Below are 27148 nucleotides of genomic sequence, written 5' to 3' on the forward strand. Positions count from 1 at the left end.
CCGGAGGTGCGACATTCTTGACGACCCCACACCTCCTGTCAAACCCAGAAACTGCTGCAAGAATTAGGCTGGACCATAATGTAAACCACTTGTAGATTTATACTTACCACCAATATGCATACTTTATATTTTGCTTTCAACTCGTGAATTTCAATTTTGTACGACCTTGAAGCTCTCTGTTGATGCAGCTGATTTACAACATATATGAATCTTAGACACGATATTGTGTACACAGGGTAAATAACCATTTTACAAGCTCACAAATTGATAACTTTTAATAGAGGAATAAGTTATTGTACAAAATTAAAATTGTTATCAACAAGAACAAGAAATCCAAACACTATTTGTGAGATACCAATTTCATCTCATCTAACCAAACCTTGCTGTCTATTTCCCAGCCACTGGGAATCGTTGAAATGATCTTTTTCATCAGTACATGATCTCTGAAGATTCAGAATATTTACAAAAACGGTATTACATTATCTGACATTAAAATCGTAAAACTTAAAGGTAACAAAAGTAACGATGCTAATGAAAGTATGATTATTATTGCATAAAGGAGATTAGATAACAATTATTAATCCTCAATGAAACGTAAAATATTAAGAATATCATTTTAAAGAGAAAACTAAGCATAAGGGATAGGCAAGATTGACTTTTTGTAAGAATCAAAACATGACAAACCCAGCTTTTGATCATGTCACAGCACGTCGGACACCAAACGTGTTTATACTCTACATCAATCTGGCTGAATAACAACAAAATGCATAAAACAAAAAACTGAACAAGATATATGTCACTCTAAGATTGTACTTAATGATCAGGCATTTGATGGTGATACATTGTAATTGTAAAAATTATTTGGTGACGATACAGATCAGCAATATTGATTGGAGTTGTTTCTATTGTTAATAGTATTTGTAAGGAATAACAAGCATTTTTTTATTAAAATTTACATTACAATTCATAATACAACATATATTGAACAAGAATTTATTTATGTAAGAATTATACATAAAATTGACGAATAGCTTATGCAAAGCTTCCTTTGACTGATTGGTTGTTAATTACATAATCAAATTAAAATAATGATATAATAACACAATTTTGTTAATTCCTTTGAGAAAACCAAAATGCTTTGGGTTTTCCGAGTTACAATTAAAACTCTTCTGAGACACTCTTAACTTTAAAATTAAACAGGGTGATAAAAAATTAATGTAATCTGTAGTAAAGCTGCAATAGCTTTTTTGTCCTCTGACAAGATGATTTGTGTTAATTCTTAAATGTTTTTGGAAAATTGTTATCACGGGGTTTTACTCTGTTACTAGTGTTAACTTGTTAATTTTTGTAGGTGAAATTGAAACCATTTTGGATATGTATGTAAAAAAATGTAAAATGATATCGATGAATTTAACATGGTTGCATTAATTTTTAATCACCCTGTAATTAACAGTTGTAAAATAACAGCATAAAAAGGCACGAACTTGACACAGATGTCAGTACCAGGAATGTGTACCCCTACTGGATAATGTGGAGACTGAATGCGTCTGAAAATATTTTGTATACTAAGCCAACTTACAAATTTTTATTTCATATTCAGATTTTGGTGGTTTTGATTCTAGCCTAAGTCTAAATGAGTTTCAGTCCTTTCAGCCTATTTTCGAGGAATACTGGAGGCCAGCTGCAATTAACAGAGACAACAAGTCCAGCATATAAAACTATTTATTAGATGTAAATTATTGCTAAAATCGTTGGCCGGCAACAGTGGGGCGAAGCACTGCTTCGTTAAACATGGCGTAAGGATTCACAAATAACGGGAATAAGTATTTTGAATAGCAAAGTAGTTTACATTAAATGGGCATTCCTTCTACCACATGTTCTAGTCAATTCGAAACATGAAAACCAATCATAATTCAAATGAAACTAAATGCTTACAGTTTAAGTAGTCAGATTGCATATTCTGGGAATTTAAATGGCGAAGGATAAGTTAAAAGAAACTAAACGAAAAAAAGCACTTAAAGCTAGCATTAGGTTATGGTAAAGAGAGCCAACGCAACAGTTCGGTTTATATTATTCCAAGTTCCGGTATATATTAAAAGTTATTTTATTTAGTGGTTTCACACGTTTTAACTGACTGTCACAATATTTTAATTGAATAAGTAATTCTAGTTGTAACATCTCAAGTAAGAGTTTTAAGTCCTTGGAAGGATTCACTTCTGGCTGATTTACACCATCCAGATAAACCTAAACGGTTTTCGGTGAATTGTACTAAGTGAGAATTTAAATTTTTCCAATTCCCCCCTGGGAATTTTTAAAATTTAAAAATTCCCCCTGTTGGACTAGGGGTATTTTATATTTGCCAAACTTGGATAAAACTTATCAATTTCCCCAAAAGGTATGACTAGTTTAACTTTATAAAAATGTAAAGAGCAAAGAGATTTCATATAAATGTTGGAGGGGATAATTCAATTGTTCTCGAATAATGTATAAACCATTTATTATCAAATTGGATGTATAAACTATTTAGTATTAGCTACCTTGTTTAACATAAACTTTATTTATTAATTATTGAAACAAATACAAAAATATGGTGATCCCGGATAGATTTCAAATTCCTGATTAAAAACAAAATTAATTTAAACGTTCTTAATCAGTTTCTACCAAATGGCTAATAACAAAAAGGATATATTACGGATTTGCACTTGCTGTTTCACACTGTCGGGTACGTTTTATGCAACTTCGTTATCAAAATAAGCAAAATTCAAACATACGTAGAATAAGAAAGAATACATAATAGATTAGACTGAGCTTTTTATGTTCAATACCTTTGTGATGTCAAGCACTCACCCATCCCTTTGGAAAAGAACTTTTACTGTGAATTACATACCTTGATACAAATTTTGTATGATACACGATACTGACGCTTTAAAGAAACAACATAGAGCTAAAAAATTAAAACTAAATATTGAATGTCAATGACTAAAACATAACAAAAAACAAATTACATTGTGCAATTGATATTAAAATGAAGTAAAAGTAAGGCCGGGCAAGGCACGGTTGGGATGGGGTAGACCCAAACTGGGAGAAAACAATTTCACATCTAAATATAAAATACTAAGTTCTTTCTGTCAAATACAAAATTGTATTCCTACAAATCAAAAATTAAAACCTTCAGTCCTTCCCCGGTGTGTGGCACTTTGTGCTTCCTTTCTCGTTTATCGTTTTGATTGTAATCCTTGTATTGTATCCACTCAGTTCCAGAATATTGCCACTTCAAGCCTCTCCCTCCACTTCACCCACTATTTCCTCTTCGGCTTTGCCTATCTTCTTTTTTTTTTTCTTGTTGGCCTTGGCTGATGTATTGAGTATTGTCTACAATCAAAGAGAATTGCTGATAAAAATGTAACATAATCGACAAACTCATCATAAGTGGCCATTATGTTCCAAAAACTGTATGATTACAGAGATCTGTACCTCTTCAAACACAAATAAGAGACCTTAAATTTCAAAATGTACACTGCAAAAGTACAACTTATTTCATACATTAAACTTTACGCTTTTCTACATTACTTTTATCTACTGTAGATAGGTAAAAAAATGTGATGGAAACAACCTAAACTTAGGATTTTAGTGAAAACGCCTGTTTAACCCTCTGAGTGCCTCCTGGGCGTTGTTGACCCCTTGAGTGTAAGTTTTGGAAAACTTATGCCTGTGCATATGTTCGTAAGCTGACCAGCAGCTATAGCTGAATAAACAACAGGTCAAATTTAACAAAATTAGGCATGTGTGGGTGTATTTAAAGAAAAAAACTCCTTTTCCGTTTTTAGAAAATTTGTAATTTTATAGATTATTCCCAAAATCATTTAAATGAGAAGAATGAATTTTAATATTTAATAACAATTAAAACTATTATACAGATCATTTATACGGAAGGTTTCATTATGATGAATTTCAGCAAAAGTCTATTTGAATAATATATCTAAGGAACCTTAAAATCATTTTTATTTGAATTATAAAATTGTTATTTTTATAATTTCCTCAAGTCTAGAACAATTTAGAATTTATATTCAGCACTTCTACCCTACTGAATTGTTTAAACCCTTTGAGCGCAGCAACCATTTCCTAACAAAGTTACACGAATAACTTGCATGTTATGTAAACCTGCACAAGTGTTTCAAGGGTACGAAAGCTATGAAACCAATTGTTATTATTTTCTGCAATAAAGTCAAGCAAGAGTAAGACACACATCATATTTTATTATTGTTAACAAATAAAAAATAGTCATGTATTTTGCCAAAAAAGCTTACAGAATATAAAATATGGACTATTTTTTGTGTTCAATTTTTTTTCTTCAATTTTTTACAAAATTACCGAATGGAACACCACAAAAAAGTAACAAAATTATGCACACTATACGTTTTTGTAAATGTCAAATAAAAATTAATATCGGAATGCTTCAAAAAGTTAAATTTTACTTAAAAATGTAGACTTGACAAAACATTTTTGTAAAATAATTACAGAGTTTTATATTTTTCTTGTCATTTTATCAAGAGTATGAATAATATTTTGTAGAGAGGAATATATTACATAAGTTGTACTCACCTTCAACTCGGGGTCACTGATGGCCAATTCTGACTGATACAGATCCATTTCAAAAGGCAGACCAGTTATCCTATGTGGACCATTTGGCATCAACAGCACTGTGAACTTGAATTGAACAACCACTTCATCTGCAAAACAAGCTTAAATTAGTGTTCAGGTTACATTGAAGACGGTTCTCTATAGCTAGGTCAAAATATTCGAGATTTTAATTGTGTTAAGATGCTTCAACGTGGTTTGAATCAGAAAACACAGATATAAAACCAGCTAGCCTATAACGTTAAGCATATTTAAGATATTGCAAAGGGCACCCAATATTTAACATTCTGTCCTGCAACCAGCTACCATATACGCTGATGTAACGCCCAACTGTTTGGCGAGAAATGGATAAAAATACAACAGACGTAGAATTGGAAAAGAATGACCCTGAGGAAGCAGTGACCTGAATAGCTTAAGTCAAGTAATAGTCCAGTCCTTAAGGCTTACAATGTCATTGACGCACAAACGCTGCTGAAAGTGGTGGGACATGAAAGTGATTTCTGCCAAATAATTAGTAAAGAGCGTACAAATCGCTGCAGATTTGATAGTCGAATCTTGTCAAAGGATTTTCAAATTAGAAACTTAATTGGTGGATTCTAGGCTTTGACACACCACTAAAATTCAGAGATGATCTTGAGTGATTATCTTCTACAACAACTAGGAAGGAATGTTTGATCCTGAATTGATTATTGATGGCATCATCTAGACTGAGAATGAGGCCTAACAGATCTTGCTAGCTATATTTCAAACAACAATACCAACGTACCTTCATAAAACAGTTCAAACTGTAGTCATATACCATAGTTTCGACTTTTAATAAGTCATCTTCTGGTGTTGGTGCCAATAAATATTAAAAGCGCAGATTGTCCATCTGGAGTCGTCAATAGTTTAAAATTACGAACAAAGCACAAAACACACAACGAATAAATAAATAATACGAGAAACACAACATTTGATAGGCCTATCGCACACGAATACCAAACACATAACATCACGGTCGACAGAAGACCTGGATGTTCTGTATGAGTACATCAAGAGAATGCTACCAAATCAAAGCCATATGGCACATCTTGAGGGATTGGTCACTCAAATAACTTCTTGTACAACAGTAAAAACACAAGTATAATTTATTATTTGACTCAATTAATATAACGAAATAAAATTTCAATGTTTTATAACCAGATAAAAATTCAATTTTTTATGTACGATAAAAAGAGAGGTTAATACGTACAGTAAAAAAGTATAGGAAATTCTAACTAAGCTATCCCATAAGTGGCATGGGTTTCGTCAAGAAAAAGAGACATGACTCTCGATATTTAACAAAATTAAAGCTCTGATTTGGCAGAACTTGTGAGCACAACAAACCATGTGATAATGAGAAACTGATTACTTACTAGCTTTCTCGTAGAGTACTTGGAAAGGCTCTATAAGCTTGTGGTTGACACATTCTGTCACACCCAGCCTGGCTTTCTTCTCCTCCTCAAAGTTTCGCAGATTGAAAGGCATGGTTCCATACTTATGGGTTACTTCTGAGTAGAACATGCGAGAAGCTTTCAGCTTCAGTTGGTATGTCTCATCTGTCTTCTTGTACACGGACACTCTGGTGTCCATTTCTCGGCCCTGGAATATCGACACCTTTTTAAGTATCAATTACTTACACTACAAAGTTTCATTTGCCTTAACTATGTAGGATGCAACATTTTTTTTACATTTTTAATACACAGTATTTAAAAAATGACTACAACTTTGAATTTTCAAAATTCATCAAAAAAAGGTACAGTGCCGGTTTTAGTGTTGTTTTAAAGGGAAACGCATAAAGTTTTGACTCGCGTAGTTCGCGAGTGCAGAATCGCGCCGCAACAAGCGCTAGCGGCAGTTACATTTACTGGACCGGAGCGTGCTAGCTGTGTGTGTTTATGGTTTCAAGAATAAGTCAGTGACAACAGTTCAGCGTAATTTTCGTACCAAATATTCTAAAGATCCTCCAAGTAGTCCTAAAATTTATGACTGGCATAAATGTTTTGTAGAAACAGGGTGCTTAATAAAACATAAGAAATCATCAGGTTGTCCAATCACATCTGATGAAGTCATTGACAAGTGAGACAGTTTTGTCAACAGCCCTACGAAACTACCTGGTGTGCATCTCGTGAGATTTAAATCCCACTAACAACGGTTTGGCGTGTGTTTATGAAATGTGTGCATTTGAAACCGTACAGATTGTCGCTTTAATATTAACCCATTCAAGACGTTGGACGGGCAGTTTCCGGCCTTCACTTTGCGCGGCCCAATGACTAAAGACGGGCAGCGCTCGTCCGCCTGACACGACATCGACGTAGTTGAATATATTGCCGATAGATCGCAGAGGCATTCACATTTGCTGCATATTTTGTTCTCAATATTCTAGTCTATGTTTTTTTCTTCTTCTTCGTTGCTGAAAATCATCTGATATTATTAGGAGAAAACTGCACTGAATCAGATGTGTTCAATTACTTCTGTGACGAAACCTTTTGGGCTCAGGTATGTAATGAAACGAACAAATATGCCAGTGATAGCCTAGGATTGGGAGAGGGAGACAATAACAGAGTGTCTAAATGGAAATACATTTCTGTAAATGAACTAAAGGCATATTTTGCTTTAGTTATCTTATTGGCCCAGAATCCAAAGTCTACAATTTAGTGACTATTGGTCCACTAGAAGAGTAAAGTGTATGCCCATATTTGGTGAAACCATGGCAAGGGACTGGTTCAAATCGATTTCAAGGTATCTCCATTTTTCATCGTCTCTAAAACCCGACAGACAAATTGAGAAAAATCAGGCCCATAGTTGATTATCTCTTACTAGTTTTTAAAAAGATTTTCACCCCTGATAGACATATTTGTATTGATGAGAGTTTGATGATGTTTCGGGAAGGCTTTCTTGGATACAATTCAACCCATCAAAAAAGAGCCAGGTTTGGGATATAAAAATCTATAAAGTATGTGATTCAAAATCTGGGTAATGTTATTATTTTAAAATCTATACGGGGAAAGAAACTACTGCTAGGCTTAGTCAAGAGTTCTCAGTCAGTGAACAAGTTGTCTTGGACTTATGTTGAGATCTTTTGGATCAAGGCCGTGTACTGTTCATGGGCAACTGGTACAGTTCACCAAAACTCTTCAAGGAGCTTCTGGAGAGACAGACATATGCTGTGGGGACTGTCAGGGCCAATAGGCAAAATTTACCTGCTGATATGAATAAACAGAAGTTGAAAAAAGGAGAGGAGCTTACCTTTAGTTCCACCCAAAACCTGTTGTGTCTCAAATGGAAGGACAGGAAGGATGTCACAATGCTATCTACTATCCATGAGCGACCGGACTTTGTAGATGTCGTTTCTCAAAGAGAAAGAAGTAGGCCTAACCCAAAATCAACTCTCAAACCAAATGTTGTGGTTGATTATAACCAATCAATGTGTGGGGTTGATAAACAAGATCAGAGATTGTCCTCCTTCCCAGTGATGCAAAGAACCGTAAAAGGATACAAAAAGATTTTTTTCTATCTCTTTGATGTTGCTATATAATTGTCTAATAGTGCATAATATAATGACTGGGAAAAAACAATCAATCTCAACATTCAGAACAAATTTGGCAGAGCAAATACTGCAGAATGTGCAGCTACCTCCCAGACCAACTGCTGGTAGGCCTCCCGCTTGTGGGGAATCCCCACTGCGCCTTCAAGGAAAGTTTTGGGGGCATTTTATTGAAAAGATACCTCCAACCACCAAAGCCAGGCCCTCAAGAAAATGTAAAGTTTGTGCCTCACAGGGGGGAAAAGAAGTGAAACAGTGTACCAATGTAAAAAGTGTCATGTTCCACTTCATCTGGAAACATGTTTTGAGGTGTTTCATACCCAAACCAACTTCTAAAGAAGTACAATAAAAATTTGTAAATAGTGCAAATATATGTATATTTTAAAAAACTAACATTTTGTGTTCATACAATAACAAGGAATAACTAAGGTAAATTTATAATATTCATAGCATGTTATACAGTAAGTGTTATGCAAAGTGCACCTGTTCTTACACGAAAAGCATGGAAAAATATCCAGTCCTGTGGTCCAAAAATTATAGTAATTTATTCAGTCACGAATGGGTTAATTAAAGACATTCATAAAATTCTCCAGAAGACCTTCTGTGCAAATACGTTAAATCGATTGGATGATGATGAACATTTCTTGGACAACATAATCTTCTAACAAGCCAACTTTTCACAGTGGAAAGTTTTAAAACACATAACTGTAGGATTTGGGGCAGTGAAAATCTACATGAAACATTGCAACATGCTCATGATAGCCCTAAGCTGAGCGTGTTTTATGCGTTGAACAAGAAGAAAATATACGGCCCCATTTTTTGTTCTAAGAGAGAACCACTAACGGGATAGTGTACCTGGTTATGTTGCAACAATTTCTGATACCACAGATCAATAAGGATGACCGAGAATAAAATGTTTACTTCATGCAAGATAGAGCACCACTATACTATTTGGCTGACATCTGGAAATTTCTCAATGGCCGCTTTCCAGGTCAATTGATTGACCGTACTGTGCCAACTGCATAGGCCCCATGATCCCCAGGCCTCACACTTTTCTTCTGGGGCTTCAGCAAGGATATGGTGTATGTACCTCTTTTGCTGCCACTCTACAGGAACTTACACCTGCAATGACAGTGCGAGTTTCGGAAGAAACCGACTACTGATGGGATGTCTGCAGAATAACCAACCAAAAGAAATAGAAAATCTTTAGTATAAGGTAAACATTATGTTTTCCTTTAAAACAACACTAATACCAGCACTGTACCTTTTTAAAATACATTTATATGAACTTTTAAAGTTGTAAAATCCTTTTTGAAAAACCCTGTATTTATAAAATAACTATTTTTCAAGAATTAAAGGTGGTTAATGTGAAAAAAAGAAGAATGCATTGGATCAGATAAGATCAAAGCTTTCATGAACTTCACAGCCGAAGCAAAATGTTGCCTCAAGGCTCCCATTCTCGAATTCATCATTTCCAACAACAGTTCTCTGCACGTTTATATTATATGATTGACTATTCAAATAAAACTTTTCTCCAATAAGTCAAAATCTAGTGACGAGTACAATTCATATTCTACCATTAACATAAGCACCTAAAGTTACCTATTTCTACATATCATAATGCAAACATAACAAAATCCCTTTGTGGAAAACAAGTATGCATTGGATCAGATAAGATCAAAGCTTTCATGAACTTCACAGCCGAAGCAAAATGTTGCCTCAAGGCTCACATTCTCGAATTCATCATTTCCAACTACAGTTCTCTGCACGTTTATATTATATGATCGACTATTCAACTAGATTTCAATAAAATTTCACCACCTCTACCATTCTCGGCGAAATTATTTATGATACCTTGGATGCTGTTTCCTTATGGGAGTACCCATGTTGCCATAATGGCAAATACCCAAGTCTAAACATTAATTCGCACTATTCTTGTCTAGTGCATATGATCTTTAGATACAAGCAAATTTCAGGTTTATAATTATAATCATTTATCGTAATTTTAGGTATTAGGATATTTTGTATAAAAAAAACTTGTTCTTAGTGCTTGAATGTAAATACAGTTTTTCATAGCTGCAAATAAAATAAGTATTAGTGGAATGCGTATTATTTGGAATTCCACTTAAGGAAATTAAATTTGTTTGCTTATTTAATAATACTGAGTAAATTCTGACAATAAAAATCTACTTTTGAAATATTTCCAATAATTTTATAGAAAAACCAAAATTCTGATTAATTTTTCCAGTCCCTTAGTTAAGATACAAGCTTGTGTAATAAGGGCTTATATAACTCAGAGATAAACACTAAATAACAAGGTGTTAACACACTCGCTGCGGGTGACAACAATAGCAGACATCTGCTTGGCCGCTATTGCCTCAGTGTGAGCCTATCAGTTGCCGTGTAACGTTGTGGCGTTTGCCGCTGTTGTGCCTGTTTCATACGTTGTTTATTGTGTGTAGTGTATGGTGTAGGATAACTGTGTATGTGTGTTTATTATTGTATTTAGGAAATATGGAGGACGACAATGAACTAGTGGAAGACTTTGAGTGAACAGGACAATTCCGATTCAATTTCTATTTTTCCACGTTTATGGACTGTTTTAAATTTTGTTCACACAGCAATTCTTTTTTGTGCAATTGACAATGTCTTCCGCGAGTGACAGTGCCATTCGGGAGTAATAGACGCAGTGTCCTGCAGTACTGACTAAGCGGGGACTGGCGCCGTCGCGGCGGACAAAAATTGAGGTTATAGTTATGATGTCACCAAATCTGGCAGTTGGGTTACCTGGACAACCTTTTTGGCCGCTCTGACTTCATTTTGGGTAAGTTAAAAAAAAAAATGTCCCGCATTTACCATGACGGGTCAAATTTTTTTCAGCAGCAAATGTGTTAACTTTTCATTAAAGATGAACTTTAAACACAAGAAAAAACGCTTACCACTCCTTCGCCCGAACTGACGAGCACGTCCATGGCATAGACCTCATGTGTAGCGAACTCAAACTTCTCGTGTTCCTTCTTCTGGGCATCACTCGGATTTTGAATGATGGTCTTCTCCCCATCAATCTTGAACTGTTTCAACTGGTGGCTCAACATTCCCTCTATAGGTTTGCACTTGTAAGCCTCCGCTACCTTCTGGACTGTATCTGTTATTGTGTACGTCTGTAAAACATTCAATACGATTAAACGTTGTCAATAACTCGTGTGACCTGTCATTTTTAACAAGGTTAATACTATTACTTTGTTTCATTTTTGTATGGCTCATAACTACTCTCTGCTTTCAGGCCTACTTGTACAGTTATTTATTTATTTCTTACATAAGTTCACAATAATGGAACATTGCAATGCAACCGTAAACACATAACATATCATTTTCAATTATATAAAAACTTAAACTAATAATATGAAATCAAGAAAAAATTACATGAACAATAAATGAAATAATTAAATATGATGTTTATTATGACATTTGGATCATAATCTAAAATCTTAGAAAGACATGTTTTAATGAGGAACTACAAGAGGTTTTCTGAAACTTAAGATTTTTGGTGGCCAATTGTACAACAATTTTATTCCTTTATAAAACCGTCCACTTTATAAAAAAAATGAAACGATAAGATAATGGAACTTAATTTTTGTTTCTTGAACCATAACTTATATTGGTGATTGATATTTAGAAATTTGGATTCATGTGTTTTTTTTTACAAATACAGTTCATTTTAAAATGTAAAGAGCAGACAATGTTTAAATTTCTTTTGTATTGCTTTTTTTGAAAGATAAAGATTTTGTTACTGTAACTGCAATGACTCCAAAATATATTTCATGAGACAAAAGAGACTGGAAATGCCAATATTATACTGCCTTAGCCACAGGAAATACCACAACTCTTGTAATACGTCTGATAGCACAAAATATGAAAAACCCTGACTGGGACATTTGACCTGTGAGCATGCTTAGTTGATCTTAGGACAAGACTGAGTTTTAAATTAAAATGGATATGAGTAAAGAGATAGCAAAGGTTCAATCTTGTCTGTGGCTGTTAAACTGTTTATCAGTACCATTAACTTTGTACTGCCTCACCTCTCCCCTTATTCTGTTCGCTGAGATCCTCGCACAGGCCAGTGGTCCAGAAAATGGTTTAAAGTATACTAGGAACAACTCATATTAAACCTCTGCAAATCTACTAATCAATTTCTGAACAAACACTGCTCATCTAGGCAGATACTTTAACTTGTGTCTCGCATTAGGATCATTACTGTTTGTATAGATCGGCAGACTGACAAAAATGTTGACAAAATTTGTTACGATTGATTAAAGGACTTTTCAGTCACTAATAAAAATTTGCACGATTCCATCACAACATCCCGATCAGTAAGCAGCTGATACAATATGATAAAGATATCAGCATAAAGAGGTCTCCTTAAATTAATTGGGCTTTCATAGGTAATCCTGCTGTTCAGTTCAAAACCTAACCTGTTAAAATCCCAAACACATACAGAACCAGCCAAAATCCCTCTGGGATAGTTGACACCTACTTTTGGAAGAATTTCAAAACAAAGCATTAAAAATTCTCTTTATCATCTGCAATACAAACCTCATTGCCGGCTTTGAGCAATCTGAGCGCTGCCTCCGAGGCGTAGTGTGCTGCCATCATGACATTGGCTATCTTTCCGGTCACCTTACTGGACTGTGAAGCTCCCAGAACAATCGTGTGGGCCACAACCGCAATGAAACCATCGACATGAGCACCAAGATCTCTGTTCAAACATTAACAACTTATCACAGAACGATTTAAAATCATAAACATTATGGATGGAACAACAGCCAACAATTCATGGTTCTGTGCAGATTGTAAGTAATAATTGTATGCTTACACAAAAATACTAACTTACAATACACAGATACAGAAAAATACCAAGTGCTGATATCTGGTTGTACAGCAACATCAAGTTAAACATGTGATATTTTAATAGTTTCTACAGACACTCACAAAGTCAGTGGACGGAGTTCTAAATTAGGATATTAAAATCTGTTTAGTGCCTACATTTCATTGTATTGTGTTGAGTAGTTTCCGTAGAATAACATGGTGTCCAGCCAACTTTAATCGAGAAATTCCTGTACAATTCCCGCAATTGTCAAGTACATATCTTTAAAATTCCAGGACGATTGAAACAATTTTTGTAGTCCTCGTGAGTCTTTCCCAAGGTTAGATGATGTTTAGTTACTGCCTTAATCTAATAAATTATTTTTTAATTATACACTATTTCATGTACACTTATTAAAAATAACATAAAAATGTTGTTACAATGACGTTATTTGCGTAAATTTAAATTTATTTTGAATAAGTGAGGAATTTGAAAAAGTGAATTAATTATCCTGTAAAACTTTTTATCAGCACAAATACAAAATAGGAAATGTATTAAAATAGAAGAGTTATTAGTAGTAAAATAAACACATGAGTATATTTCTTTCAAAGCCAACAACAAACTAGACTATACAGAGAATGTGTCTTGCAAAGTTGCTTGAAGAAATTCCCTGACTTTTCCATATAGAAAAATTGTCATATCCTATTACCTGTAAAATCAAAGGTTTTTTAAAGTTAGGTGAATGTGACAAAATATTGTCACCAATACTGATCAAAATACAATAGTAAGTTTAAAGGTTAATATTTCCTTCAATAAAGTTACAAGTCGATCAAAGTTAAAAATTAATGATAGGCCGTATGTGCAGTATAAAGGTGGGTTTACACATAGCCTGCCGTGCTACTGCCATGCCGTTTTAGTCAAAATAGTTATTTTGGATTTGCCGTTTAGTTTACATGAGACGGCAGATTCACGATTTACACATAGTCTGCCTTGCCCCTGCCATGCCTCTTCCGTTTTCATCCGATTGCTCGTGAGGGCGATCCGCGGCATGTGACCGGTTGGTGGCAGTGGCACGGCAGAAGCAGGGAGCGTGTTACAAAGATAACCTGTTAGGGCGCTCATGCGGCACAAAATAATATATATATATATAATATATATATAACAACATAATATATATATATATAATTAATATATTAATATTAATAATAAAGAACTTACAGTGACCTAAGGGTCAAGGTAAGTCTTTCTTCGTTAGGAATACATTTCCTCCATTTAGTGTTTTTCTTCGACCTCGGAAGTAGGCCAAGCAAATACTTGAACTTTTAAAATACCATCCGAAAGTATCTCATAAAATAAAGCGGGTCATCCTTCAACCTTCGAAAAAGAGTGTGGAACTCTCCCTCCTCGTCTCCCACCTTAAATACTTTGTGTACCAAATACTTTTTTTTTCGTTTGCCTAACGCGAAATAAGCAGCTGTTGCGATCACAACTTCCACCTCGTCCGTGTGCAATGTAACAATCACGGTATACTACAGATCCACTACTTGTTTTTTCTTAAAATTTTTAATTGCACATACGGGGCATGTTGCACCTTACAAAATTTCAGTTTCTGGTCAGTAGATATTTGTAGCTATAAATATTAACTAAAACAGTTTTCAAGTAATTAGTACTGACAAAAAGAAAATTTAGATACCTTCTTAATTATGATTAAAGATTGTATAACAATTTCAATTTGGACAGTCAAAACAAAATGCTTACAGCTAATTATCGACAGCAATTTAAGCTAGTACATAAATGTAAATCTGACAGCAAAGAAAATTACATTGTTTTCCGTTCCCTATAATTGAATGTAAAGTCAGAAATCCTAATAACCTAAAACTAATGTTTAAAGCAAGGTAAAAAGGAAAATGGGATATATATTTTGTAAATGAGAAAGTTTCCACTAGAAGTGAATTATTGTTAAGACAGAAAAGGTTCCAAAATTCTGTTTTACAGTGTTATTGTTTTTATTAAGCCCGTTTTTCTTGTGAAGATTTTTCACAATCATCCAAGAAAATACAATAGTCTGAATTTATCTACAATAAATTCACAAAGCATGTGAAAAATATTGTTTATAGCAATTACTAGTTTCAATAATGGTCATTATGGTTTACCAAATCACACAATTTAAAAATTAACATCACCTCTATGCTGTACTGTTTTGCTTACTCTAAAATAAATATAGTATGCCCAATTATAACTTAAATTTCATTGCCCATTATACCATGACAGGATTATATTACAATGGGTTTTCATTACAATGCTTGCCTTTCCATTAAGTAATATAAATGTATACATTTATAGAATAATTTATTGGCTAGCAACTAAGATATACATTTGTTTTAAATTTCCACATATTAGTCTCTATAAATCTATGAATTTTTTCCAAAACTTAAGACATGTTTAGAACAATCTATTCCTGCGATTATAATTTTATTAACAGCTGGCGAGGTACTCACACTTTAACTACATCGTTGTTTTTCAGTAAGTAATCCGGCTCGCTATGCAGCGGACTGAAGTGACAGATGCAGTTGTTAACTGATACACATGTAGGAAAAGCAACTCCTGAAAATAACAGAACAATAATTGTTATGATCTTGCTTGAGAAAACACACAACTGGTAAATTGTCAATTTAATCCAAAAGGGGTATTTAATCAATTAATTCAAATTGAGAACACGGTTTAAAATATTGAATAATCTACATTATTAAACTTGAATACTGTTTTGCAAAACCGGAACAAGGGCATCTCTTTCCACTGAATCAGGCCATTAAAACATTGAATAGTTTATAGATATTAAGTAATTTAGTCTGACCAAATACTGCAGTTTCTACACAAATAAGAGAATCACTAACGTTTATTATACTGGGTACTTTTAAAACACTGGTAGTAGGCCAATGAAATCTCCTGAAATATTGAATATCCTAAAAATTTAGTTTTGAAAAATAACACCAGGGCACTAAAATTACTATTTACCTTTCTTAAGATCCTTTTCTCGTTTGAAGACCTTGCCTGTTTCCTCAACAAGCAGTTCATCTCCATAAATGCAAATTTCTCGGACTGAAGCTCCTGCCACACACTTGGCTATAACTTGTTTCAGTACTCCTACAACACAACACACTGAATTTAAAAAACCAAGTCCACACCATGAAATATAGCCTAATGTGACATTACAGAACTAACATATTATCATCCCATAACTTTATCACCTATAACTTTAGGCTAAACAGCCACCTTAGCCCAAGTGCAGTAAACAAGATTGTTGAGGCCATACCCTGTATAACCTGCCACTTGGCCTCAGTCAACCAGAGATATGTTGCGTTGCCAAACACACCAGAGAGCTTGACTCAGGGACGTTCTTACAATCATCTATCATCAAGATAAAAACAAGCGTCATGTACATTAGAGAGAGTACAAACAATAAAAAACAGTTGACAAAGTCAGTGCCAGTTCATACTATGCGTTATTTGGAACACTTAGTCTATTTGCCAATTGCCATGGTAACTCCTTCCAGTTTAAAATCATTGACACTCTTGGGCAAGACATGTAAAAACTTTGCTCCTGTGTAGGAAGGTTTTGCTTCGAAGAACTTCAAGCTATCTTAATCTTTTACCTTGGTGCTCCCAAAAAACATGAGAGCTACTCTTAATCGGATGCTATAGAAATAAGGTGCCAGAAAGACCTGGTTTGGTCAAATATTAAATTATTTTTTAGCAATCAGAAAATGATTTAGGAATAACCTATATTTATATTTACTACAAAACATCAAAAGGAATATGAAAACTTTATTTAAGTAGATTTACAATCAATATTCAATAAATACTTCTTGAAATATGGTTGTACTACTACTAGTACCAGACAAATCAGTATTAAAAATTGTAATCAAAATATTTAGATGCACAAAAGATATGACATTATATCGCATCCTATATCACGGAAATTATAATAGATTTCAGTAGCACTAGCTTGTACTTTTAAGGGATTGAAAAAAAAACAACAAAATGTCACAATCAGGTATAAGGCACAATGAAGCCTAATTAATTAACAGTACAGTACTAAACAGATATTAGTAAGTTTAGTTTGAATCAAAATATATAATTAAACCTTCTGAACCACAAATGGCAACGACACCTCGCACTCAAAGGGTTACACATTTTGTACTTTCTCATTAAATGTATGCCACCCATTCATAAGTTGTTATATATTTCAGAAAGCCCGAAAAATGTTTGGAAAACATTGTGAAAACAAAATAGTATAGAGTGATTCAAAAAGATTGCTGGTTTTTAAATGGCGGGTATATTTCGTTTATCAGTTTGCAACAATGTTTGACCTCGTTTCTATTTCCGGGAACATTCCGATTGTTGAAACACCTGGTATTTCTCTCATTCAAATTTACTTATGCACAATAAGTGTTCTTCTTCTTATATGGGGCAACCTATTGACATGCACGCCTCAAGGGCCTTTTGCGCACCCCGGAAGCACACCATGAGGCCTACCAGTCTGTGATTTCAGTAGTTCCACAAACCAACAAAAGCAACCTATCAGGTCCTCCTGGGAAATTCACCACCCTTGTCCAAACTACCAAAGATGGCATACCGCTCCCTTGTTATTGAAGGGCAATCAAAAAGCAGGTGTTCGGCAGTTCCACCCTGCTCATCACACATTCTACAGAGCAGATCCTCCTGAAGGATGCCGACTCTGTGAAGATGCTTCCTCAGGTGACCATGTCCCGTTATCAGACCTATAATTTGAGAAGACATAAAAAAACAGAAAAAACCTACAAGAAAACTAGTTGATCTATTTAGTGAGAGAAGGTCAGACGCCACTCTGGAGGAAGGCGACTGTAGTACCATTCTGCTCATTCTCATGCCTGGATGCAACCTCTACCTTCTCTCATGCTCCGCACGAACCCATTTCGGTACAGCTCCAAAGATTCACACCTTGGTATACCGCAGAACGGTTGAGGGCCTGTCATAATTGACGCTGAGCCTCGGTTGGTTTTTTGTATGATGAATGTTCTTTACCCACACAACAAGTGTTAATCATAAAAACGTTTCATCAGAGTGGAGAGTTATGCAGCTACTGTCAGGTAACCTTGCATTACTCTAGGGCGTAATGAAGTAATGAAGCACCAAATTAATCAACGGTTCACAGTCTCATGAAATAGTTCTGTGAGACAGGTTCAACAGTTGACCTTAATAGTTCTAGACGTCTTTGCTCTGACCGAACTAACCAAACACTGCGTACATTCATGACGGTGTTGCTGTTACCTCACATGCACACAACATCATTTTTCAAACATGAAATCAGAAGGTTATGCGAACATGTTGATGTATTTATTTCTAGTTTTATATTATAATAAATCTCATGATTTTGACATAATCAAAACCTGTGCTCTTTTAAAATCACCTTTCAATGGGTTAAAAGTAATGTTTCCGGCCTTCAACAGTGAACAGAAAAATATCCTTGGAGGTAGCATCGATCAGTAAAATATAAACATTCTAGAGGGTCTAAATAAAACTCATAAGATAAAACGTACAGTAAGAAGAGGTACTAACGTGTATTTTCGCTCTCGCAGCACAAGTCCAATAACCTTGACCAGCTTGGTACTTGCCGGTGGCCAAAAAATTACCTGATCTAGATAACTACCTTAAAATGAAGAGAAACCGTTCAGCAATATTTACTGTACATTCGCCTTACCATGGTATCCGCAACGTGCTTTGAATGGGTGGACTAGGTTTGATAAGAAGTACCCAAATTTATACGAATGTTAAATACTGGGCCTATTACATGTTTGTGTTTATATGAAAACAGTTTAATAAATAATATTTGTAAACTTTGAAATCTATTGTTTCCAGCTTCGTCCTTTGCTCAAAATCACTTAATACGAGGGGTATTAGAAAAATAAGGTTCCCTATGCTGCCGAGACAGAATGCGATATGTTGGGAGAAATCTGGCAACACTGTCTTACTCATCAACTCTCCCTCTCTCTATCCATACCACTCGCGCCTCGCTACGTCCAACAGTGCCGGCCTAGCTGCCTTCGAAGATGGAGCTCCCTGTCATTGTTACCACCAGATGCGAAATTCGTGCTGTGATACGTTTTTTAAATGCAAAATAGATTTCACCTATTGAAATTCATCGTCAGTTAATCAAAGTTTATGGGGAAAACTGCATATCTGTTCAACTCGTTCGGAAATGGTGTAGAGAATTCAGTGAAGGCCGCATGGAAATTCACAATGAAAACCGAAGTGGACGGCCTTCAGTTTCAGATGGAGTTGTTGAAAAAGTTGAGACAATACTGCTTGAAGATCGGAGAATCACCATTCACAGGAACCACAGTAAACTCTGACAGATATTGCGACACATTAAGAAAACTGAGACGCGCGATCCAGAACCGCCGGAGAGGAAGATTGTCCAGTGGCGTGAGGCTTCTCCATGACAACGCTCGACCTCACGTCTCACGTCAAACTCAAGAACTGCTGACAAATTTTGGCTGGACTATTGTGCCCCATCCCCCTTACAGCCCATACCTAGCCCCAAGTGATTATCACTTATTTCAAAAATTAAAGGAACACTTGGGTGGCCAACGCTTCAGTACCGATGATGAAGTCAAGGAAGAGGTTACTCAAAGGTTTGGCGGCAGAATTCTACACATGGGGATAGAAAAGTTGGAGCATCGTCTACAAAAGTGTTTGGACAGAAACGGTGATTATGTGGAAAAATAGCTTAACTTTTACGTGTTAAATTGATGTATACTGCCCTCCTAAGAAAAAAGTGCCGTATCTGCAAAATTTCACTTTTTGAGATTTATATTGATTTCCATGTTTTGGACCACGAGGAATTCATTGGACCTAAACAAAAATGCCGTATCTGCAGTCGTTTCAGAGTTATTTAATATTCAATTGCAGTATCTACCTTCAAACGCCTTCTAAAAACTAAGCAAGAGTGCCGTAAGTACACAATGCTAAGGAAGAAAGAATGCAGCATCTACGGCGTAGATGCTGCACTCTTGCTTAGTATACAGTAGATACGGCAGTTATGCTTTAGCATGGTTCACTCAGCTGTTGCAGATACTGTTTACTCTGACCAGTTTGTTGCATCATTTAGTCTAGCAATTAAAGTGAGGTTAAGGATATGTGAGTACATATTTTATTTAGTGAACTATTTTGCTTAAAACCAGACAAAGACTAGTTTGTTTAACGGTTGTTTTAATTTTTTCAGTAGTGTTTATGTGTTTGTGAAAAGGTTAAATCATCTACAAAATGATGAGTTCTGGACCTTATGTGTCAAATCGTTCTAAAAGGTTAATGGAACTTGCACTACAAAAAGGTAACCAAACTTTATCTAATAATATTCAAATACCAAAACAGAAATCATGCAGCTGAAATTTTTGTGATTAGTGTTGTCAACGAACCAATTGTATTACAAAGAGTTGAAGGACTGCGGAATTGACCAGACCATAAACAATGAAATATCTGTTGAGTTTACAGAACTTGAAAACATGATTGTGCCTAGCAATAATGTAACTGTTTTGGCTGTTAACGACATCTCTCATGACAATGGATTTAGATTTCATGGAAAAATACTTTAATTGAAATTGAGGAAAATCCTGATGGACCTATTGAGCCTAATAATAATAGCTAACAATGAAATAGTTTATAATTGAACTACCAGAGCTTGAAAAAACACTTCTCCAAGCAATACATTGAATGTTTTGAATGAAATTGTACATAACAATGACAGTGTATTGGATTTTCCAAAGACTTATGATATGTTGATTATGAATTGATATGTTTTAAAACAGTATTACTTACGCCAAGGCTAATTGCTTATCATGAAACGTTTGCACCGGTTGGAAAAAACATCAAGCCTCAAACCTCACGCATATTTGTGGCATGAGGCAATATCTGGATGCAATAAAGAAGAAATAATTAGTGTATTCTATGCTTTCTTCAAGCAAAAACCGGAATGCTAAAAAATGTTGTCATCTGGCTAGACAATTGCTCTAGCCAGAATAAAAACTGGTGTTTGCTGACCTTTTTGGTGTATGTTGTGAACTCATCAGAAACAGGCGTGAATAACGTACGTTTGATTTACTTTGAACCAGGGCACACATTTATGAGCGCCGACAGCTTCCACCTTCAAGTGGAACTGTTACTAAAAAACTGAAAAAACTACGATTTTGAAGATTTTGGGTCCGCTGTCTCCACAGCAAACTCTGGAAAAGAGGAAGTTTTAAAAATGCAAGTGGGTGACTTTTATGAGTGGCTCGACTGATCATCGCAGCCTAAGTTACAAAAAAACTAAAGACAGAGTGTATCTGAAGGACATTGTTGAAATAAAAGCATCACGTGGAGTCTGAGAGCCATTGTTCTGGAGTACGGACGATGAAGAGAGTGATTACACGAAATTGGATTTTGTTAAAAAAGAAAAATATCAACAAAATTCCCTTTCCGAAGCAAAAAACTGAACCAGTCGGGTTTCCAAAAGAAAAAAGGGGACAACTTACTTACAAACGTAAGGCAGGTGTTGCCAGAGAAATCGGAAAGCTTTTTGGGTGAACTTGCCAACATCAGTGAATAAGTAGGCCTAATCAATTGGTCATTTTGTTTTTTTGTTCGATTTCATATTTCAGCACACAAATTAATATACAAAAGTAATGTATTTATACACATTTCTTTTTGTTAAGTACCATTTAAAAATTAATTGTTGTAAGACTCTGTTGTAACCAATTAGGACTTAAATTAACAGTAAATATCGTGTTGTTCATTAATTGATAGGCCTAACGGATAAATTATTAGCCTACTTAATGTTAGTCTTTGACCTACGATACATGTTTCGATGTAAATCTTAAATCTACAAATAGGGAAATTTTATTATATATTGACTTTTACATTAATAAATTTTGTGTTCTGGAGCAAAATGAGAATAATTTTGTCTGTTAAGATTCTTCTCATGGTTATTACTTGTTAAGGGCCATGGAAGTTTGAAATAAATGTTATTGTTCTCCAAAAAAATTACAAGTATATTAAAATAAACATGCTAAGGGGAGTTTACAGTTATGAACATCAAACCTGAACAGCAGATACTGCACTCTTCCTTAGCAGAGAGGTAGGCAGTTGCAGCCATATGGATGTGACTATACTAAGCAAAAGTGCAGTAAGTGATTTTTTTACCATTAAAAATCAAAAATCATTAACTTTTAACCATTTTAAATGAATTTTAGTGTAATTTTAAGTCTAAAAAGTATTAAAACAATCATTCTTTAGGATTTACATTGAAAAGGGCACTTTAAAAAACTTTTAAGGCCCAATATCTCAGTTTGAGGATTTTGCAGATACTGCAGTCTTGCTTAGCAGGGCAGTATAACACTAAGTAGAAATGTAGAAAAAAAATCTATTTAAAAAAATCATGGGAACCTTATTTTTCTAATACCCCTCGTACTTTCAGGTTGTACTCAACAGATTATTACTAATTTTTTTAATTGGCTGAACCTTGTTTAAAATTTTGGTTGTAATAATATTATGACAAGTGTTTGGACTGTCTTTGTGGTCTAAATGTAACATATCCACAGAACTGCCCAAACAACATTAAAAATCTCAAACATTGTCTAACATGTATAACCTTATAAAAAGCTGAATAACTAACGATTGACAGCTGACTAAACAGAAAAACTATGCAGCAGAAATAAATGTAAACGGGACAAACTCACCGCAGGTGATAAACAAACTGGCCAAACAAAAAGGCTGTGTAGGAAACAAATGTGAACCAACGACTCACGTATTTGAGACGAACAATAAGACTATTCAGCTGAAAGCACATTTGGACCAGAATATTTCACTACGGCTAATAACACATCTGGCAGTTGACAATAGCAGTGATCAAATGTATAAGAACTAAGCATTCAGATATGAATTTGGAAATAGCACTCAGCCAGTAATAAGGCTAAGAAATAATTTTTATGCTGACTGGAGAATTTCTTGTTGTCTTAAAAAATAACAGATGTAGCCTACAACAGACATCCTAGATCGCATATGTTTAGGGTCTTCACTGAACTATGATGTTCACGTGAAACCACTAGTCGGCCTCGTTCTTCGGCAGCAACTGTCTTGTGAAACCATGTTTAAGGGTTAAAGCGAGTGTACTTTGAGAGTTACTTCACTCTCCAAAGCTAAATACTATGTTCCGACAAACTTTCATACTGGAGGATTTGCACATTGACAAGCACATCAATAAAATACTGTCAAGGTAATTGGATCAAAACAATTAAGTATTCTTGAGAAGTGAAAACTTATATGTTCACTCAGTAAGTGAATCCACATTCAACGATACGATATATGACAACAATGGAAGTTCTATGACAAAGTGATATGTGCCTTGATAAATGTTTACAAGTCCCACTTCACCTGATTTGTTGATATTTTAGTGGAAAGTACTAAAAATAAGTTAAGGAATGCAAAATAAAGAAAAAAGTGAAGAAAGACCTAAACATAGAAAAATTCCTGTATGAGGGAAAAGATCCTTCAATGTAAAGAATTCCTTAATCTACAATCTTAATATTTGAAACAAAACTACTGCAAAAATATAAGAATCACAGAAAAAATGTGATTTTGTTCATGAACAACAGGGTGGTTACTGAAACCTTTTTTAAAACTCGAGCATAGCCTAATTCTATGTGTTTTCGGTATTCTGTAAAGATTTTTGACATAAGATAGTAAATAGTTTTACTAAATCCAGAAAACATAATCCAACTTAGTAGTAATAGTTTACAAGCAGAATGAGTTTACTACTAACATTATGTGGCTGAAATATGTGTTGGGTTTTAAAAATTGATCTGCAGAATAAAAAATTCAATAATACAATTTGGGCAGTACATAAATTATTTATGCCTAGTTGAGAATATTACAAATTTAATAGAATATTTAAAGCAATAATCCCAGTCAGAAGATGAATCAATTATGACTAAAATATTGGTAAAGAAAGCTAACACTGTGGTTATTATTATTACATACATAAAAATTGTTAAGACTTGTACATATAGTGTAAATGTTTTATATAGATCTCTTAATATTACTTTAAGAAAATTATGAACATAATTTCAAATTAAGTTCTATAGGCTACTACATATTTGCAAAATGAAACATGGCACTTAATTTTCCAAACTATCAAAATATCTGTAATGTATTATATTACAGTACTTATAAAACGTATTTTCAACCAAAATTTATAAAAAAATTTCAAAATATCTCTAGTCACGATAAAAATAGTAACTAAAAATATAATAGATAATATCTTTCCGTCAATTCAATCCAAATTCATGGGTCTTAATGGTTATGGTGACATGTTTCGAAGGTTAACCTTCATCAACAGACCTCTTAAAAGCGATCCTAAGTTAACCGCAATGAATTATAAAAAATAGTATATAAACGACAGTCACTTGCAGCAATGCACGGATATTAGTATAAAATATATTAACTGTAAGCAAAGTAATAGGCCTATTAATAAAATGATTATTTTATCTATCTACATCTCATCACACATGAAGTAAGAAAATAACACATTTCAGCTATCGGTAATTTGTATATAATGCAGATCAGCTGCTGTCTACAAATAGACTATCAGTGATATAAAAAAATATAGAAAATACCAACTACATACAAATTATTTACAAAAATTCAATCATTTATTCAATACGTTATATATTTAGTTTTTTTTTCAATCAAAAAACAGGTTTAAGTGGTAGGCACTTGGCATACTGCCAATCACCTTCTGTCCGTACATAAACATGCTTGAAACCACAAAGGTATCTAGATATAGAGCTAATCGTCCTACCTGAGAGCTAAACGCTCTACTCAAGAGCTTTAGTAAACACTTTCCATTTGAAAAACCAATAAACTTTGTGAAGTAGGGGCTGCAGTGTAATAAGCGGCCACCACGACAATCGAATTATCGAGTCATCAATAATAATGATTATCGAATTACCTATATTCATCAGTAATGAATCCTCGTACAACTAATGAAACCAAATAACGTAATAGGTATTTTAAATTACAGTATAACTGGGACGAGTGATACCAGCAACACTCTAGTATTTCAATAGTGCTCACATGATCTGAGCTTGAATTCGAGTATTATCTCGAGGGATTTTTTTCTGTCTTCGCCAGAAGTGAGAGGGTTGCGCCAAAGTCTACACTGAGGGCCAGGGGCATTTCCGATCAGTACTTTCCAGCAACTCCGTTATTTCAGTAACAGTGGGCTGAATGATTTGGCGTTCTCATGATGTCTTTCTAGTATTAGGTTACTCAGTAACCTGTAACATCCGAGGCTATTTCGTGCAAGCAATGAGGCTAAAAATAGAAATGTTACATTATCACGTGATATGAATAGGTTTAGATTAGGTTATCATAAATAATTTATTAGTAGTATTAAAGTTAAAGATAATCTTCATAAGCGCTCACATGATCTTGAATTCGGGTACATCTCGAGGGATGTTTTTCTGTCGTCACCAGAAGTGAAAGTTGCGCCAAAGCCTACACTGATGGCCAGGGGCATTTACGATCAGTAATTATCGGACCTCAGATCACATGCTAGATTTTCCAATTTCTCCGACGTCAGATAATGTTGGACAATCCAGCACGTGATATGAGCTTGGGAACATACCGATCGGAAACGCCCTTGGCCGTCATTGCGGGCTTCAGAGGCGCCAACCCGCACTTCTGAAGAAAAAAGAAAAACATCCCTCCAGATAGTAGTCTACCTATATTCAAGCTCAGATTACGTAGCATAATGCTATAACCGAGAGTGGATCGGCTAGTTAAAATGTTACTCAAACGTAATACCAGACCACGTTATTTAGGTAATAGGTTATTTACAAATAACATCTAGCACGCGTTACTCAAATACCACAATTTAACTTGGTTTTGAAATCATTTGGAACAATATGTCCAACCGAATTACGTCATAGGTTTTTATGCTTGTAATAAACAATATAGATATTCAGTAAAATGAAAACACTGGTAATTATTAACCATGAATATATATGTCGTGTTGTTTTTAAATTTTATAGTTTAAATATTTCCAATCGATAGTTGACTCGATTGTGGTGTGGCCGCTTATTATACTATGGACGAAGTGGGTCTTATTATGTGTACCTTAAAATGATTTACTGTATATAAATAATTAAAAGACCAAGTTCCATAAAATCAGTCTAGTCTACATGTTCACACACTGCTGGTCATACCTGGGTGGTAACAGATGGATAGGCTACAGTAGCCTACTTAACGTCACCGAGAAACCTGTCAGATATAACCAAATCATTGGTTATTTACTTCAACATATAAAGCTAAAGCTTGTTAACTCTACCACAAACTCATAACACATCCAGTTTTACTTAATTAGGAAAACCTACTATGGCTGAATCACATGTAACCTTAAGCTGCTTGTTAAGATTTACTACTACACAACTGTTTGATTTCTTCAATAAACAAACAGAAACCACAAAGAACTTGTAACCCCATGCTTAATTATTAGAATATAATCTGATCATAACAAATGATGTATCAATACATTGTAAAGTAATATCCTTAGTGGATAACTTATCACCAATAGGATAAATAAGCCTTTTTAAGATTTAACAAAATTTCAAAATAAAAGCAAATATTAGAATTATTATTAAATTAATTGTAAGTTTGCCACAGAAAATTACTATTTTACATTGAGGATTATTAAAAGAAAACTAGGTACGTAAAAATCTGCCCACATGGCACCTTAGAGGAGAAGGCCGAGGATACCGACCCATATGGGTCAAGTCATTTAAACAATAAAAGTTTTACTATTAAACTTGCGATTAACTTAAATTATTATTTTTTAGATTTCACTTACGATTGACTATATCTCCTGCCATTTTATACTTGGTAACAACCAAGTCTTCCGCAATAGTTTTCTCATTGTCGTCTTTGTCCGCCATTTCTCTACTTCAACCAAATGGCTTGGGGCACAACCAACATAAGCACAGAAATCAACACAACAGTTTAATCTGT

At 34.5% G+C, this 27148-nt stretch overlaps 1 protein-coding gene across 1 annotated transcript; it reads right to left on the reverse strand.

The window, feature by feature from the left end:
* Positions 1–257: 257 nt before the first annotated feature.
* LOC124370010 (proliferation-associated protein 2G4) lies at positions 258–27148 on the reverse strand. The gene is made up of 8 exons (XM_046828284.1): positions 26991–27148; positions 16083–16211; positions 15566–15671; positions 12797–12959; positions 11143–11364; positions 6033–6258; positions 4603–4730; positions 258–3372 (listed from the first exon to the last, which is right to left on the reverse strand). Exons 1-8 carry the CDS (start codon positions 27073–27075, stop codon positions 3274–3276), a joined length of 1158 nt encoding a protein of 385 aa, XP_046684240.1. The 5' UTR covers positions 27076–27148; the 3' UTR covers positions 258–3273.

This window comes from Homalodisca vitripennis, chromosome X (genome assembly GCF_021130785.1).
Source record: "Homalodisca vitripennis isolate AUS2020 chromosome X, UT_GWSS_2.1, whole genome shotgun sequence".
In the NCBI taxonomy this organism is placed as follows: Eukaryota; Metazoa; Arthropoda; class Insecta; order Hemiptera; family Cicadellidae; genus Homalodisca; species Homalodisca vitripennis.